General features: G+C 45.3%; 1 protein-coding gene across 5 annotated transcripts in view; it reads left to right on the top strand.

Annotated features, from left to right (window-relative positions):
• Aplp2 (amyloid beta precursor like protein 2) overlaps positions 1–16146 on the top strand; it is a 73088-nt gene that overhangs the window by 39878 nt on the left and 17064 nt on the right. For 3 of the 5 annotated variants that reach the window (XM_042280611.2, XM_042280610.2, XM_076575920.1), the window contains exons 4-9: positions 6252–6364; positions 7620–7816; positions 9872–10077; positions 11072–11239; positions 14454–14584; positions 15698–15772. In XM_042280611.2, the coding sequence (XP_042136545.2) occupies positions 6252–6364; positions 7620–7816; positions 9872–10077; positions 11072–11239; positions 14454–14584; positions 15698–15772 (890 nt within the window). The remainder of the gene's footprint in view (positions 1–6251; positions 6365–7619; positions 7817–9871; positions 10078–11071; positions 11240–14453; positions 14585–15697; positions 15773–16146) is intronic. The other 2 variants (XM_042280613.2, XM_042280612.2) reach the window with 1 other exon arrangement.

The raw sequence follows: 16146 nt of genomic DNA, 5'->3' as shown, positions 1-16146 counted from the left end.
CTACATCCACAGAAAATAATAACTATTACTAATTTTTACAGTGTGTATGGTGAGGGTTAGAGGACAACTTGTACATCTCTCCCTCCACTGTTGGGGGAGGATGTCTCTAATTTGGGATTTATTAAGGCAACTCCATGTAGTTAAAGAGAGGTTTATTTTGGGGTAACTTACAAGTAAAGGGATTGGTTACAGGATCCGGGAGAGGTGAGGTGCAGTCCAGCGGTATTCTCTGGAGAACTCTGTTTGGTCTACCATCTAGCATCCGGGATCACCAGGAACCAAGAGAGCTGGCACATCTGGATCTTGGGTCTTAAGGGCTCTCATCTTGGCCCTGCCTCAGGGGCAGATCATAGGTAGGCATGACAGTTACCAGAAGCCTCACTGGGGGTAGTATTTCCAGGTCAAAGCAGGAACAGCTACCCACTACATGTCTGAGATCAAACCCAGGCAACAAGCTTCTCAGTGCAAGCATCTTCACCTGTTGAGCCTCCATTGGCTCCTATTGATAATTCTTTTTACACTGTATGTCAAGGGTGAGACTATAATAAACAGTGGAGTCCTATACCCATATCGACCCAGAGAGTCACAGTGGGTCCTTTTACATGTACTGAGATGAATATTGCATATTGGAGTAGAGAGATGATAGGAAAGAGGTTGGCTTCAGCCTGAAATCATTTTTAAGATATTACAACCTCAAGCCAGGCATGGTGGCAGCACAAACAGGTGGATCTCTGTGAGTCTGAGGCCAGGCTGGTCTACATAGTGAGGCCCTGTCTTTAAAAAAAGAAAAACAGATATTGTTGCCTAGGAACAACAATGTCTCAGGCAAAAGCACATGACATGGGATCTACAGTGTAAGAAAAGAACCCGCTACCAAGAGTTGTCTTTTGACTGCTACACATACCCACTCTCTCACAAAGTAATAATAAATACATTTATTTTAAAGTCAATCATGGTGGTATACACCTTTAATCATAGCTCTTGGAGGCAGAGGCAGGAGAATCTCTTTGAGTTTCAGGCCAGCCTGGTCTTCATAGTGAGTTCCAGGATAGCCAGGGCTACATGGAGAGACCCCGACTCAAAACAAAACAAATAAAAAACTAAAAAAACTACCTGGCAAATCTGAAGAAGATAGAGAGAACAAATACAAAGTAGCTATATATTGATTAGGCACCTCTGTTAACTGGTTTGGATGTCGTGGAGTTCTTACCTCTTTTTTTCTTTTTAAGATTCAACTTTTAATTAGGTATGGGAGTAATGTGCACATGAATGCAGGTGCCCATGGAAGCAGAGGCATTGATTCCCTCTAGAGCTAAGCCAGAGTTGGGTGTGATTGTGAGCCACCAGATTTGGAAGCTGGGAACTGAACTCAGGTCTTCTGTAAAGCGATACACACTTTTGACCATCTCTCCAACTCACCTCTGTCTTCTTTTTTCTGTTTTATGTGTATGGGTGCCTTGCCTGCGTGTGTGTGTGTGTGTGTGTGTGTGTGTGTGTGTGTGTGTGTGTGTGTGTGTGTGTGTATGTATGTGTATGTACACGCATACCATCTCTGTGGCTGGTTCCTTCAGAGGCCAGAAGAGGACATCAGATTCCCTGGAAATGGAGTTATAGACAGTTGTGAGCCACTGAGTGGGTGCTGAGAATTGAACCTGAGTCCTCTGGAAGAGCTGAGTCTCCTCAAAGGCTCTGTCATCTCTCCAGGCCCCTCCCCCTCCATTTTGTTTTGTTGTGGCCATTTTGTGGATTTGAAAGTTGAATGTGTTTTTGGGTCTGTCCACGCAGTGCCCTAAGCAGCATAGGGAGGGGTCTGCTGTGCCTGTCTGCTGTGGGTGATGTTTGCTTCTTACTGTTTTTGCTAGGTTAAAGAAAAGAATTATGTTTTCTTCCTTTGTTTTTGTTTTGTTAGAGGGTGTATACAGCCCAGACTGGCCTCAAACTTGTATGTAACCAAGGATGACCTTGAACTTATAATCCTTTGTCTCCAGCTCCTTTGTGCTGGTATTAGGGGCACATGCCACACACCTGACTTTTTGGTGTTGTTTTTTTTTTTTTTTTTTGGTTTGTTTGGGTTTTTTGGGGGGTGGGCAGTACTAGAGACTGAACCTAGGGCTTCTTGCATGCTGAACAAGCATTCTACCAAGTGAGTTAGATCTCCAGTGCCAAGGGCAGTGTCTTGATCACAAATTGAAAGTGAACTGCTTGCAGGATTTGCATCAGGTCCAATGTTGCACTAGCAGTAGGTGTCTGTTCACTGCATCTTGCATCCATGCTGTCAACCAGTGTGACTTGTTAGATGATAGGTGGTATATTTAATCAGAAGGCACAGTTCAATCTTTTCCTGCCTCAAAATGAACCTTCTGTTTAACTATAAAACATCAGAGAGAGACCCAAGTGAGGCAGAATTGCATGAAAAAGTAAAACTTGAGGTATTTGGGGCATGAGTGTAGTCATATCTGACATTCTATGGCTTGTGCATCATTACAGGTGTTCCTTTTCAAGTCTTTTAGCCTTTGAATTTACCATAGCCCCCAGACATTCTCCCTGGTGCCAGGATGGATCCTTGTGCAAGGTTAGTGTTTCTGCAGTGGGAATCTGGAGTTGATTCCATAGAACCCTGCTGACCTCAGAGGTGTCTGCCAGGGGTTTACCAGCCAGACTTGACTATGCTGTAACCTGCCGAGCCCCATAAATGGTTCTTCCTTGCAGCTGGCAGTACTCCTGCAGTAGATTTATTTACATGTGTAGTGGTGTTGGGGTCCTACCATTAGGAGGAAGAGGGTGGGGGAGAAGAACCAGGCCTGGGAAAGGAGCGTATGTGGTGGGAGGGAAAGATGGTGGGGAGAGATAGAGCAGAACAGGGGGGGTGGTCTGAGTCACCATGCCATGCCTATGTAATCACCAGCGCACACTGATGACATAAGACACAAGACCCTCCGCTCAACTCCTGAACTGTGCATGTGCGGTCAAGCAACTGGAGTAAGGGCAGAATTCTAGCAGTGACCACTACCAGGGTACATTTGCCATCATTTGGGAGTGTATCCAAGATGTTATGCAAGTAGATTAAGGATACACAATACTCCATTATATAGGCATTTCTGTATGTTTCTTTGTTTTCTATAGAATATACATGAAGTAGTGAAATCGCTGACTTCACTTTCTCCTGATGTTACAATTGTATGTAAAAAGGTAGAGGTTATAAATCAAGGTGCATTGACTCTTACTATATACAGGTTCTACCTTGCCTGGGTCTTGAGGGTCCGAAAGAGCAGCATTCTCTAACTTGACTTGCTGTTCCTGCTTTCCAGCCCAATTGAGTTTAACAGTGTTGTGAAAGCCTGTTGTCATGTGTAACATTGTTTCCATGCAGGGAGACTGCTTACTGCTGAACCTTAGGATAAAGGCACAGGCTCCTCATCCCTTTTCTTTTGCTGTGAAGAGACGCCATGACCACAGCAATTCTTATAAAAGAAAGCATGTAATTAGGGCTGGCTTAACAGTTTCAGAGGTTTAGTCCTTTATCATCATGGCAGAAAGCATGGCAGCACACAGGCAGACATGGTGCTGGAGAGGAACTGAGTTTTACAGCTGGATCAGCAGGCAGCAGGAAGAGCCTGGCTTGGACCTTTGAAACCTCAAAGCTCACCTGCAGTGACAGTTTCTCCAACAAGGCCACCTCTCTTCATCCTTTTTAAGTGGTGCTGCTCCTCGATGAGTAAGCATTCAATTATATGAGCCTGTGGGGGCCATTCTCATCCAAACCACCACAGCCCACTTAGCAGATGAGTGACTCCCCCTTTTCTTAACTGGCAGACCCAGGCATGATGTCAGACCTGGTCATGGTTCTGCATAGACTTTCTCAGAGCTGAGCCAGACATCGTTTCTTAGTATACTGTGTCCATACGCTCTCTCTCTTTTCTTTTTCTTTTCTTTATTTTTTGAGACAGGGTTTCTGATAGCCCTGGCTATCCCGGAATTCCCTCTGTAGTAGACCAGGCTGGCCTCTTAACTCAGAGATCTGCCTGCCTCTCTCTCCAGAGTGCTGGGATTAAAGGTTGCGTGCCACCACCCACCACGCCTGGCTCACTTTGCTTTCTTTTTGCACTCCCCATACCTAACCTCAGGCTAGCTTGTTTGCTCTCCCATATTCCTTACTTGATCTTTGTCCTAGCAAAGAAAGCACACATAGCCCCTCTTTATTTTATTCTGCTTAGACCCTGTATGGACATAACAGATGAATCAAAATCACCTGGAAATAAAGTTACTGAGGCCACCCTTACATGGCCTAATCAGAATCTTTGGGCAGTAATTCAGTTTCTCTCTCTCTCTCTCTCTCTCTCTCTCTCTCTCTCTCTCTCTCTCTCTCTCTCTCGAATTAGTAATAATATTAATCTTCACATCCATCTTCTTCCCATCTGTGTAACAGTCAGTGCAGGAGTCCCCATCACTGTATCTGGAAGCAAGCCAGACTTCCTTCTATCCCTCCAAAGGTGAGACCTAAAGAGAAAAGAATTAGCAGTGAACATCTCTACCCTTTGCCTAGATTTTTAATTTTTTTCCTGACTTCTCCCAGCCCCTCAGCACCTCCCACATACACTTTTGTTTTGAGAAAGGGTTTATCTGTGTAGCCTTGACTGTCCTATAACTAGCTTTGTAGATCAGGCTGGCTTGGAACTCAGAAATCTGCCTGCCTCTGCTTCCTGAGTGCTGGGATAAAAGGCTTGGGTCACCACTGCCTGGCCCACATACACTCCTGATTGCTAAACCATTTGAAAGTAAGTTGGGACATTGAAACAGCTCACTTCTAAATAACTTAAGCTTGCTTTTGAAAGCAGGAGCAGTCTACAGTATAATGATAATACAGTCACCACACTTTAAGAAATTTCCCTAAATGTTCAAATAATCTCCTTTTTAGTATTCCTTTTTTAGTTGTTTTTTGTTTTTGAGGCAGGGTTTCTCTGTATAACCCTGGTTGTCCTGGAACTCATTCTGTAGATAAGACTGGCTTCAAACTCACAGAGATGCTCCTGCCTCTGCCTCCCCAGTGCTGTGATTTAAAAACGTGTGCTACCACTGCCTGGCTATAGTTTCCTTTAACAAAAGATCACACATTATATTTGACCCAGGGGAGTTTCTCATCTTCAATGACAGTAATACATTTTGAGTCCAGACCATTTGTATAATGTCTTCGTTAGGGTTTCTATTGCTGTGAAGAGACACCATGACCATGATAACTCTTATAAAGGAAAACATTTAATTGGGGCTGACACAATTTAGAGGTTTAGTCTATTATCATCATGGCGGGAAGCATGGAAGCATGCAGGCACAGACATGGTGCTGGAGAGGTAGCTGAGAGTTCTACATCTAGATCAGCAGACAGCAGGCAGAGAGTGAGACACTGGGCCTGGCTTGAGCATCTGAGACCTCCCAGTGACATACTTCCTCCAACAAGGCCACACCTCTTAATAGTGCCGCTCCCTGTGACCCTATGGGGGACATTTTCATTCAAACCATCACATTTAATAAAGTATTCCTAAGGGCTGGAGAGATGGTTTACTCAGCAGTTAAGAACACTTGCTTTTGGTAGAAGACCAGAGTGGTTCCCATTACCCAACTCAAAACTGCCTGTAACTCTAGTTCCAGGGGGTCTCCTACATACCTGTGCATATGCACATACTCAGTAACAACATATATTACAGATTTGAAATGTAGAATATCTCTGAATTTGGATTTGGTTTTTTTTAGGATTACATTCAATTAATTTTGGCAGAAATACTGTAGGTGATACTGATAGACTCTTAGGACATTGTAGATGTCAGCTTGTCCATAATTGGAACATTATCTCAGTGACCAGGTTTTGGCATTTTCTCATTGTAAAGGTTCCTTTCTCTTTGGTGATTAATCACTCACTTAAAATTTTACTTGTATCACTTGTTCTAATGGTTGTAGAAAGTGCCCACACACTGGTCATGAGAAATGGTTATATGTGTTGTTGGGGTGATCGTGGAGGACACTCTTGCTTACATCTCCCCTGAAAGGTATTGCTGTAGTTCCTGCACAGGATTGTAGCCTGGAAATGTTAGTGGCAGCGTCCCTGGTGGGGTGGGGGTTCTTCTGGTGCCCACATGTGCTTATATATGCCTGGCTGTGCAGGTGCCTGTGCAGGCCTTATTAGGAAAATCTGTTCTGAAGACTGTTTACGCCCTGAATCACAACCAGATTTGCTTCTGACAAAGGCTTTTTCCCCCCAGTGGGTGAGTTCGTTAGTGATGTTCTGCTGGTTCCAGAAAACTGCCAGTTTTTCCACCGAGAGCGGATGGAGGTGTGTGAGAAGCACCAGCGTTGGCACACCGTCGTCAAGGAGGTAAGAGCACATGTGGAACAGGCTGTTACCATTCCTCAGAAGAGATAGCATTTCTGTTCACCCACATCATGTTTTTCAGTTACTTTTTGCCTTTTTTAAAAACCGATTCTTGCTATGTAGCTCTAGCTGGCCTGGTACTTGATAAATATAGCTCTGCTGACCTGGAACTCATCATAATCCTTCAACCTAACCCCCCCTCACGCTGGAATTCAGAGGGTTATACTGCCACATCTGGGTATTTCTGTGTTAAATTAAAAACCTAGAACAAGGCTGGAGAGAGATGGCTCAGTGGGTATAAGTGCTTCCTGCCCTCCAAGAGGACCTGGGTTTGGTTCCCAGCATCCACATCAAGTGACTCAACCACCTGTAACACCAGGTCCCTGGGATGTGATGGCCTTATCTGGCCTCCACAATCACCTGCATATATGTGACAAACACATAAGTAAAAAAATTTTAAAAAACACTTGGGAGAAGAATGGATGTTTTTGTGCCGAGGTACAGCATGAGCAAGTCTGTTCCTAGAGTTTAAACTGTCAGTGAGCCAAGGAGATAAACTGGTAGCAGAGCTCTTATGTAGCATGTTTGAAGCCTTGGGTTTCACTTATTCCTCGCACTGCCAAAAAAGGAACAGAAATACTTTAGTTTTTCTCCTTCATTTGGGCTGTGATTTAGCTTAGTAAAAAGAGCAGTTGTCTAGCATGTGCAAGCCACAGAATGGGATGGGGGTTGTTAAAAGACAGTTGATAATGTGTGCTGTCAGCAGGGCTCCCAGGAAGGCATCCTGGCCCCTAAGGTCAGTGCAGAACTAGCCAGCTCTAGACAGCCTAGGTGTGTGCATGCACACAAGCACCGCGAGGCCAGCTTGGGTGCCGTTTCACTCTTCTGGTAAGGAGGTACCCTTTCTTGCTCTGATGTCCTCCAGTCATTTTGTCTTTGGTCAGATTCTCAAGTAGTGGCTGTCCCAGGAGTAATGGCATTGAACGGACTTAACTGTTACTAATTCCTGAAACTCTTTACATTGTTCCTTCGATCTTAAGTTTGGTCTTTCAGTTTTTGGCTCACATGAGGTTATACATTAAGTAAAAACTTCAAGTTTTCTTAAAATAATAGCATGATAACTTCTTTTTAAAACAGTTATTGTGTCCAGAAGAGAATGCATTACCACCTAGTGTTTTGATAAGAGTTTCTTTTAGGTGAAGCTAGGGATCCAGGGACTTATGGAAATGTTCTGATATGGTCTGTGGGTTTCTTGTAGGCATGTCTGACTGAGGGGATGACCTTATATAGCTACGGCATGCTGCTGCCTTGTGGGGTAGACCAGTTCCACGGTACTGAGTATGTGTGCTGCCCTCAGACAAAGATTGTTGACTCTGACTCTACTATGTCCAAAGAAGAGGAGGAGGAGGAAGAGGAGGAGGAGGAGGAAGAGGAAGACTATGATCTTGATAAAAGGTAAACTGTTGTTTAGAGCGTTGAACTCATTTTTCCTGATTTTGTTTGATTGGGGGCTGTAGGGTCCCCTTTTTCTTCATGGTCTGTTGGCCACCAGTCCAAGGGGACAAAGGGGCAGAAGTGGCTACAGAGAGCTTTGTGTACGGCCTTGTGAGCACAGTGGAAATAGCCTTCCTGGAGACAGCGCAGCTGTATTCCAGAGTGAAGGGAGATATAAAGGATGGGGACAGTGGCAGAGGCACATCTAATGTGCATTAAACAGCACGTTCCTATCTAAAGCTCTAGTGCAAGTCTAAGTTACAATATGTGGAAGCACGGTCCTGTCCTAAAGCTCCTAGTGCTATGTCTAAACTAATTACCATGGGCAGCAAGGGGAAAGCTTCTGCAGGGAACTGTGTCAAGGGTCACACTAGAGATAAGTCGGGCACCCAGGCCTACAGACATTCTCCAAATAAGGTCGGATAGAGAGTGGAAAGCCCCCCATACGGGGGAGAAGGGTGGCCCTCCAGGTTGCCGAGCTCAGAGAGAGCTGCCAGGCCATGGTAGACTGCTTCCTCTGACTATCAGGGCCTCCCAGTAGGGGGTGAGGGTAAGTGTATGTTTGTGAGGTAGGGGTCTATGTAGCCCTAGCTGGCCTTGAATTCCTTACACAGACCAGGTTGGCCTTGAGCTGGAGATCTGCCTGCTTCTGCCTCCAGAGTTCTAGGATTAAAGTTCTGTGACACCATGACTAGCCTGTTTTTTTTTTTTTTGGGTTTTTCGAGACAGGGTTTCTCTGTGTAGCTTTGCGCCTTTCATGGGACTCACTTGGTAGCCCAGGCTGGCCTCGAACTCACAGAGATCCGCCTGGCTCTGCCTCCCGAGTGCTGGGATTAAAGGCGTGCGCCACCACCGCCCGGCCCTGTTTTGTTTTTTTTGTTTTTTGTTTTTCCCTTCTGTAAAAGTGATAAGGTAAGGTCCCTCATTGCTGGATAAGTAAGGTTAGTGTCTTAGTTGGATTTCTATTGCTGTGATAAAACACTAACCAAAAACAGCTTGGTGAGGAAAGGCTTTATTTTACTGTACAGCTTCTCAGTCCTTCATGAAGGGAAGTCAGGAACCTGAAGGCAGGAATTAAAGACCATGAAGGAGTACTGCATACTGGCTTGCTCAGTTTGCTTCGTTATGTACCCCTATCCACCTGTCTAGGGTGACACCACCCACAGTGGACTAGGCCCTTCCAGATCAATCATTAATCAAGAAAATGCCTTGTAGACTTGCCTATAGGCAGTCTGGCTGGAGGCATTTTATCAAATGAGGTTTCTCTTCTCAGATAACTGGCTTATGTCAGGTTGACAAAACAACAAAAATCCCAACAACCAGGACAGTGGGTCCCCCTTGTGCCCTTGTGCTAAATTTCATCCCATTTGCTTCTTATTTTAGTCATAACCTGAACATATGAAAACCTGTGCCTTTTGTCTTTGGACTACATCATCATCATCATCATCACCATTATTATTGAGACAAGGTTTCTTTGTGTAGCCCTGATTGTCCTGGAACTTGCTCTGTAGCCCAGGCTAGCCTTGAACTCAGAGATCTGACTGCCTCTGCCTCCCAAGTGCTGAGATAAAAGGCGTGTGCCACCACCCAGCCACATTATTTTTTTAAGATTTATTTAATTTTTTTTTACGTGTATGAGTGTTTTGCCTGCACACATGTATGTGCACCACTTTTGTGCCTGGTGCTCTTGGAAGTTTGAAGAGGGCCACTGAATCTCCTGGGACTGTAATTAGAGATAGATGGTTGTGAGTCCATGTAGGTGCTGGGAATTGAACCCAGGTCCTCTGCAAGAGCCACAAGAACCAATGAACCATCTCCAGCCCCTGAACCATATTATTTTCCATAGGTTAATGCAATCTGTATTCACTAACTTCCCTTTTGCCAATAAAGTTGGGCTGAGGGCTGTGAGATGAGCTTATTTCCTGTCTCTATTTTTGTGTTTCAGAATAGGGAAGGGAATTGTGCTTTGTGTTTAGAAATTGCTACTAACCTTCCTTTTTGGCTTATGGCCTCTAGTGAATTTCCTACTGAAGCAGATTTGGAAGACTTCACAGAAGCAGCTGCAGATGAGGAGGATGAGGATGAGGAGGAAGGGGAAGTGGTGGAAGACCGTGATTACTACTATGACTCTTTTAAAGGAGACGACTACAATGAGGAGAACCCAACTGAACCCAGCAGCGATGGCACTATTTCAGACAAGGACATTGTTCACGATGTGAAAGGTAACTCAGTATAAAGCTGTAAGATCCACATGGTTCTTTACTTGGAAGTTGTGTTCTCATCACTCACTGTGGGTAAGTCTCAGAAGGCAAAGCAGCGTCTGCACCATCAGGAAGGCAGTTTTCTCTAGTGTGGCAGTGGAGCTGTCAGCAGGAGCAGCTGGGTAGGCCCAGCAGAGAGCCAGAATGAACCAGAAAGCAGAAGTTGGCATTACAGGCTCTAATTAGAGAGTAAGAAGCAGCGACTCGCGGGATTCTTCCACAGCCTGCTTAAAATGTGCTGTCGTCCAGGGCCTGCTCCACTCGGTGCTGCTCAAGAACCGTCTCTCTAGAAGGGAATGACTTGCTTGGTTTTTCTTTCCCCATGTGTATTCCTGTCTGTAGACTACCCTACCCTTCTGGTCAGGCATTTGTAAAAGTGGATAGGATAAAATTGAATGAGAAAAGGCCATGATGGTTCCAGAGCCATTACATAGAATCACTGCTGATTGTGTGTTTGAAACCATGTAAGATCTGAAGAATTAGGACTCAGCTGGAGGAAAATACTTGTCTAGTAGTGTGCGATTTACTTTGGAGATTGTGACAGTGGAAACACTGATCCTTTCAAGTGCTTCAGCCCCTGCTGCAGGAATTACCACTTCAAATGGCCTTTCTAACCACGCTGACTCCTTTGATCCTAGGAGCTCTCAGAACAAACAAAGCAGGCACCTGTCACCACTGCACAGATCAGAAGTGTGAGGCCCACAAGCAGATCCTTTCTGTCAGCCTGTGGTATTAATCTAGACTCAATGCAAAAGACCAGAAAAGTCAAATTATCTTTCTCCCTAAATGTCTTCATCACATGAAGGTGATTCTGTCTGCCTGGATTGGTGAGTGAGGCTAGTCAGGACTTTTTAGGCCAGCTGTGGTTCCCACCTTGCCCCGGCTGGCCTGTAGCACTGTGAAGCATTTGAAGCACTGCCTCTGCCCTGCTGACACTCTGACCATTTTCACACAGCTGTCTGCTCCCAGGAGGCGATGACGGGGCCCTGCCGGGCTGTGATGCCTCGTTGGTACTTCGACCTCTCCAAGGGAAAGTGCGTACGCTTTATATATGGCGGCTGCGGCGGCAACAGGAACAATTTTGAGTCTGAGGATTATTGTATGGCTGTGTGTAAAGCGATGAGTAAGTCCCGCCTTGTGCTGGCCCTGCACAGCAGTGCCATCCTGTCCCGCCTTCTGTCTCCTGCCGTCCTTGTGACTGCATCTGTCATGTTTATGCTGACTCGGGTGTCTGCTGTCAGTCGTTCCCCCATCTTTGTGCTTTCTAGACCAAGGCTCTGTGTCCTGCTGGCAGTTGTGAGCTCAGCTTTTGGTGTCCCGTGCTCCCTGTGTGTCTACTGATGGTTGGTAGTGGTAGTATGCCCACCCTGGTGCAGTGGGTGGCACAGCCAGGCCTTGTTGGTTCTCGTGGACGCAGAGTTCATAGGCCGTGGGAGTGGGGGTTCGTGTCATCAGGGGAGGCAGCTGTGTCCTCTGGTCATCTGTTGTTGAAAGGGACCCTAGAGCAATTGCATGGTGGCACTGAGGGCTGCCCAGTCATGTGCCTGAGGCCTCGCCTCTTGTTCTGACTCTGACCAAACCTGCTGCTGACCCCTGTACTACATGCTGCCTGTTGGGACCCCCACCCTCCACAGGACTGACAACAGGAGACTTAGGGGATTCCAGAGTGTTAAAATACCTCCTTTGTGCCCAACCCTCTCGACTGGGCTTTGCTGATATTGTGGCCACACGGGTTTTGCAGGGCTCTAGGAAGTGTGCACTTGTGATTGTGTGTAGCTTTGGTTTCAGAGGAAGGGCAGTGCTTCAGTGGAGTTGGCTTATGTTAAACTGGGCAAGTTTTTCTTCTCTCCTAGTTAGTACTTTCTTTAAGATCCTGTCTTGTAGTGTTAATTTATGTGCCAGGAAAATCCTCAGACCAGGCAGTTTCTGGGACTCATCATGCTGTCTGTCCCTGGTGTTTGCTGGAGCCTCTGATAGTTTTTCATTTGGATATCTTCACAGACTTTCTTCTTCCTCTTCCCAGAGATGTTTAAGATCTTAATGTAGTGTGGCGTGCTTTTATTGCTTCCATCCCAGCTACACTGGGGAAAGAAGACTACTTTTATTTAATAGTCCTGAAAACGTTAAAAAAAAAAAAAATGAGCCATGGGAACTTCCATCCACAAATTTATGTAGGAAAGATTTAGAGAGAAGAATTCTTGTGATGATTACTTTTGAAAAGAACTCAGCTAAGAATGTACAAACCTTGTTTTGGGCTAATGCTTACGGAGTTGAGGCCCCTTGATGATCTCACTGAATGTGGAGATACTCTGTGTCCCCAAAGCTCAGACAGTGCTTTGTCACAAGGTGAAGTTTCCTGTGTATCAGGAGAGCTCGGCTGAAGAGAAGCAGTGGTGTATGCACTTCGAGCTGGAGAGCCTTGAAGACCTATAGGTAGCAGCTTTTCTGTGATCACATTGTGTCTCTTTTTTTTTTTTTTTGGTTTTTCGAGACAGGGTTTCTCTGTGTAGCTTTGCGCCTTTCCTGGGACTCACTTGGTAGTCCAGGCTGGCCTCGAACTCACAGAAATCCACCTGGCTCTGCCTCCCGAGTGCTGGGATTAAAGGCGTGCGCCACCACCGCCCGGCACATTGTGTCTCTTAACGGGGCTGAGGTGAGTGGGTAGGCTGAGCCCGTCATGATTCTCACCTGTACTTCATGTCTCTAGAAGGAGGTCTCCAGATTACTGTGCTTTTCGTTGTGGGGAGTGTTTAGGTTCACGGTTTGCATTCTCCCAGCCCAGAGATTGCAACCATTCACACCGCATGAAAGCCTTTTTTTTCTTTTTCTGAGACAGGGTTTCTCTGTGTAGCTTTGGCTGTCCTGAAACTCCCACGCGGGCCTCGAACCTACCTCCACCTACCTCCGCCTCCCAAGAGCTGGGATTAAAGGCGTGCGCCACCATGGCCAGGCTGAAAGCCTTTATACTTCTGATGTGTGTTGCTGATGACTGTGTATATAGTGGCACAAATAGTTTTGAAATTCTTCACTGAACTTTGAATAAACACTAGAGGAATATGATTTACTAAGAAAACATACTGGGGCTGGAGAGATGGCTCAGCAGTTAAGAGCGCAGACTGCTGTTCCAGAGGACCTGGGTTCAATTCCCAGCACCCACATGGCAGCTCACACCTGTCTGTAAGTCCAGGATCCAACACCCTCACACAGATATACAGCCAAAACACTATTAAAAAAATAAGAATAAATAAATTAAGATAAATAAGAATTCACCAAAAAAAAAAATTTAAAAAAAAAAAAACCCCATACTGTAATTTAATTCATTTGAACGTAAGATACTGAGATCTTTTTTGAAATTACAGAGAGGCAAAGTATCACAAGATTACAGCTATAAGGCTTACTAAATTAAAGGGGGCAGGGCAAGTGGCTTCTGATGAAGTTTGTGGAATGGCTGGCTGATTTCTAGCTTTTTTTTTTTTTTTAATCAGTTTCTCCCTTACTCTATGGGTTAAAACTATGCATTACAACAAAGTGAATTTGCCCACCAGTCCTTGATGCACACAGTCACTCGCCTTGGGGGCCATAACAGCTCATGCTTAAGCAGCAGTGGGACAAAGAGATTTCTGTTTTGCTGGATCTGTGCTCTGGAGGACACTGAAGCATCCTCAGTCAGTGTCCTGAATCAAATAAGACCAAAGCATCTTCCCATCAGTAGAAAGTGTCCTCATCAAATAAAGAAATTTAGTTTAACCTTCATTAGCCTTGTTACTGGACAGAGGCCTCAGAGTCTTACAGAACTAGAGTGGTTTGGACATTCTCCACCAGCCTGTATGTAACGAATGCACACTTGAACCAGTTTCTCCAAATTAAGGCCCAAAGATTGCCATAAAAAAGACAAGAAACTGTTCCTTAAAAGTGGAGACCTTTGTGGAAATGTCTCCATGAGATCTAATTTCAGCTCTGGTTTCCATTTAGGTACCATTAGCAATAAACAGTAGGGTGGCATTTTTTAGGTTTCAAGCTCTGAAGGGAAGATTGTAGAAGCAGGTATCTCTCTCTTTTTTTGGTCCTTCAGTCCTAGGTAAAATGCCTTGTGGGTGCTAAAGATATGCTAGGGCTTTGGGCTGCCAATAAATTGCTGTATTAACATGGACTAGCATGGTTAGTGACTAGGATGCCAAGAAGGTTGCCCACTGCAGTCTAGCAGTGGTGTCTTGGCAGGCGGCACCACCCTGCACTTTCTAGCAAAGCCACAAGACTAATGGAGTCCATCCTGTGGGTCCTGTGCTTTATTATCTGCCTGACTCCCCAAGACAACTCCCTCTGTGACTTTGTTTCAGTTCCCCCAACTCCCCTGCCAACCAATGATGTTGATGTGTATTTTGAGACCTCAGCGGATGATAACGAGCACGCCCGATTCCAGAAGGCTAAGGAACAACTGGAAATTCGGCATCGCAATCGAATGGATAGGGTAATGGTGCTTGTATTGTTTTTGGTTTGTGCTAGGGATTGGGTCAGCACCTGATACACACTAGGCAACTAGTCTGCAAGGCAGGATTTTATAGTGGAAGAGAAGGACATTGCTGGCTAAAATGCCGTGAGGTTCTGGGGAGCTACCTCGAGTGGATGAACCCCTTTTCTCCACCTCCTCTCTCCTGTTATGAAATTGCTTTCAGTGGTGTCGCAGACACTTCTGAACATGTCCTGTACTGGTACTTGCTTGTTATTCTTTTGCTCTTGCTGACTTTAAATTTTTATTTTTAAAAATTCAATTTTTGTCACTGTCAAAATTGAAGACTTGGGTTATGAAATTGTAAAAGTCGATTAGATGAAGTAAAACAGTTATTAATACTTTCTAGTTGCAGAGGGAAGATTCTAAGGTCTCAGGAATGTTTATTTACTTGGAAGCATTCTTAAAGTTAAAGCAGGGAGATCCTTAGTACTTCCTCCTCAGGGTCACACATAGTCTAACCTAGGTTGGCCTTGCCTGGAGGCTTTGGATGTGACTCAGTTCAGACAGTGCTTGCCTCGAATGCTTAAGCCCTGGGCTCCGTCCCCAGCACCAGACAAAACAGGGTAGAGGGGCACACCTGTTACCCAGCACTTGAAGGAGGCAGCAGGGAGGTCAAAACTGAAGGTCATCCTTGGCTGCACCTGCCGCCTGTGGCCAACTTGAGCTGCATGAGACTGGCCCAGAACAGCAATAACAGGAGGAATTGGGATGGGCTCGTGCTCCAATCTTGTGTCTTATACACTGGACTTACTCTTAGCAAAATGCTCATTATCTTATATTGACATCAGCTCTGATAACTTTTGGTATTAATTTTAGTTTTTAATGAAGGGGGAATAAACATAAGAGTAACTTGCCCAAGGTATATAACAAAGAGGTCGTGGAATTGAGGTTAGGTCTGGGGATGACCAAGGCCTAGACATTTCTGAGTAACAGTCTGATCTCAGGGATCATATGATGTGGTTTCTTTTTGCACAATTTCCGGAGTTGGATTCAGTGCCCATCAGTATTTTTAGAAAATGGGGAAGTTGTTTCAGAGGCTTATTCTCTGAGTGCTTTTGATCTTTGTTCTAGGTAAAGAAGGAATGGGAAGAGGCAGAGCTTCAAGCCAAGAACCTCCCCAAAGCAGAAAGACAGACCCTCATTCAGGTAGGATGCTTTCTCTGGGCAAGGGGACACAGAGTCCAGTGTGACCTGCTGCAAATACAGTCAGGCCAAACTCCCAGTGAATTTGAATTTAACACCTCCTTCTAGTCAAGGACTTAAGTTACAAGGAAGTTGTGTCTCTCGTCCTCTCTCTTCTCCCTCCCTCTCTCTTTTCCCTCCCCCTCTCTTCTCCTATCCTCTCCCCCTCCCTCTCCTCCCTCTCCTCCTTCCCCTTTCTTTCTCCTGTCTTTCCCATTGAGTTTTCGCCAGTAGTGTTGCTTGCCTGTGGTAGAAAGAAACCAAACCCTCTCCCAGAGCACACCTAATTTGTGCAGGAAGTAACCTTGGCTTAGCTGTTGCTTAATTCTGCTTTCCTG

Source organism: Peromyscus maniculatus, chromosome 7 (genome assembly GCF_049852395.1).
Source record: "Peromyscus maniculatus bairdii isolate BWxNUB_F1_BW_parent chromosome 7, HU_Pman_BW_mat_3.1, whole genome shotgun sequence".
Lineage (NCBI taxonomy): Eukaryota > Metazoa > Chordata > Mammalia > Rodentia > Cricetidae > Peromyscus > Peromyscus maniculatus.
This window is presented reverse-complemented; position numbering and strand designations above follow the sequence as displayed.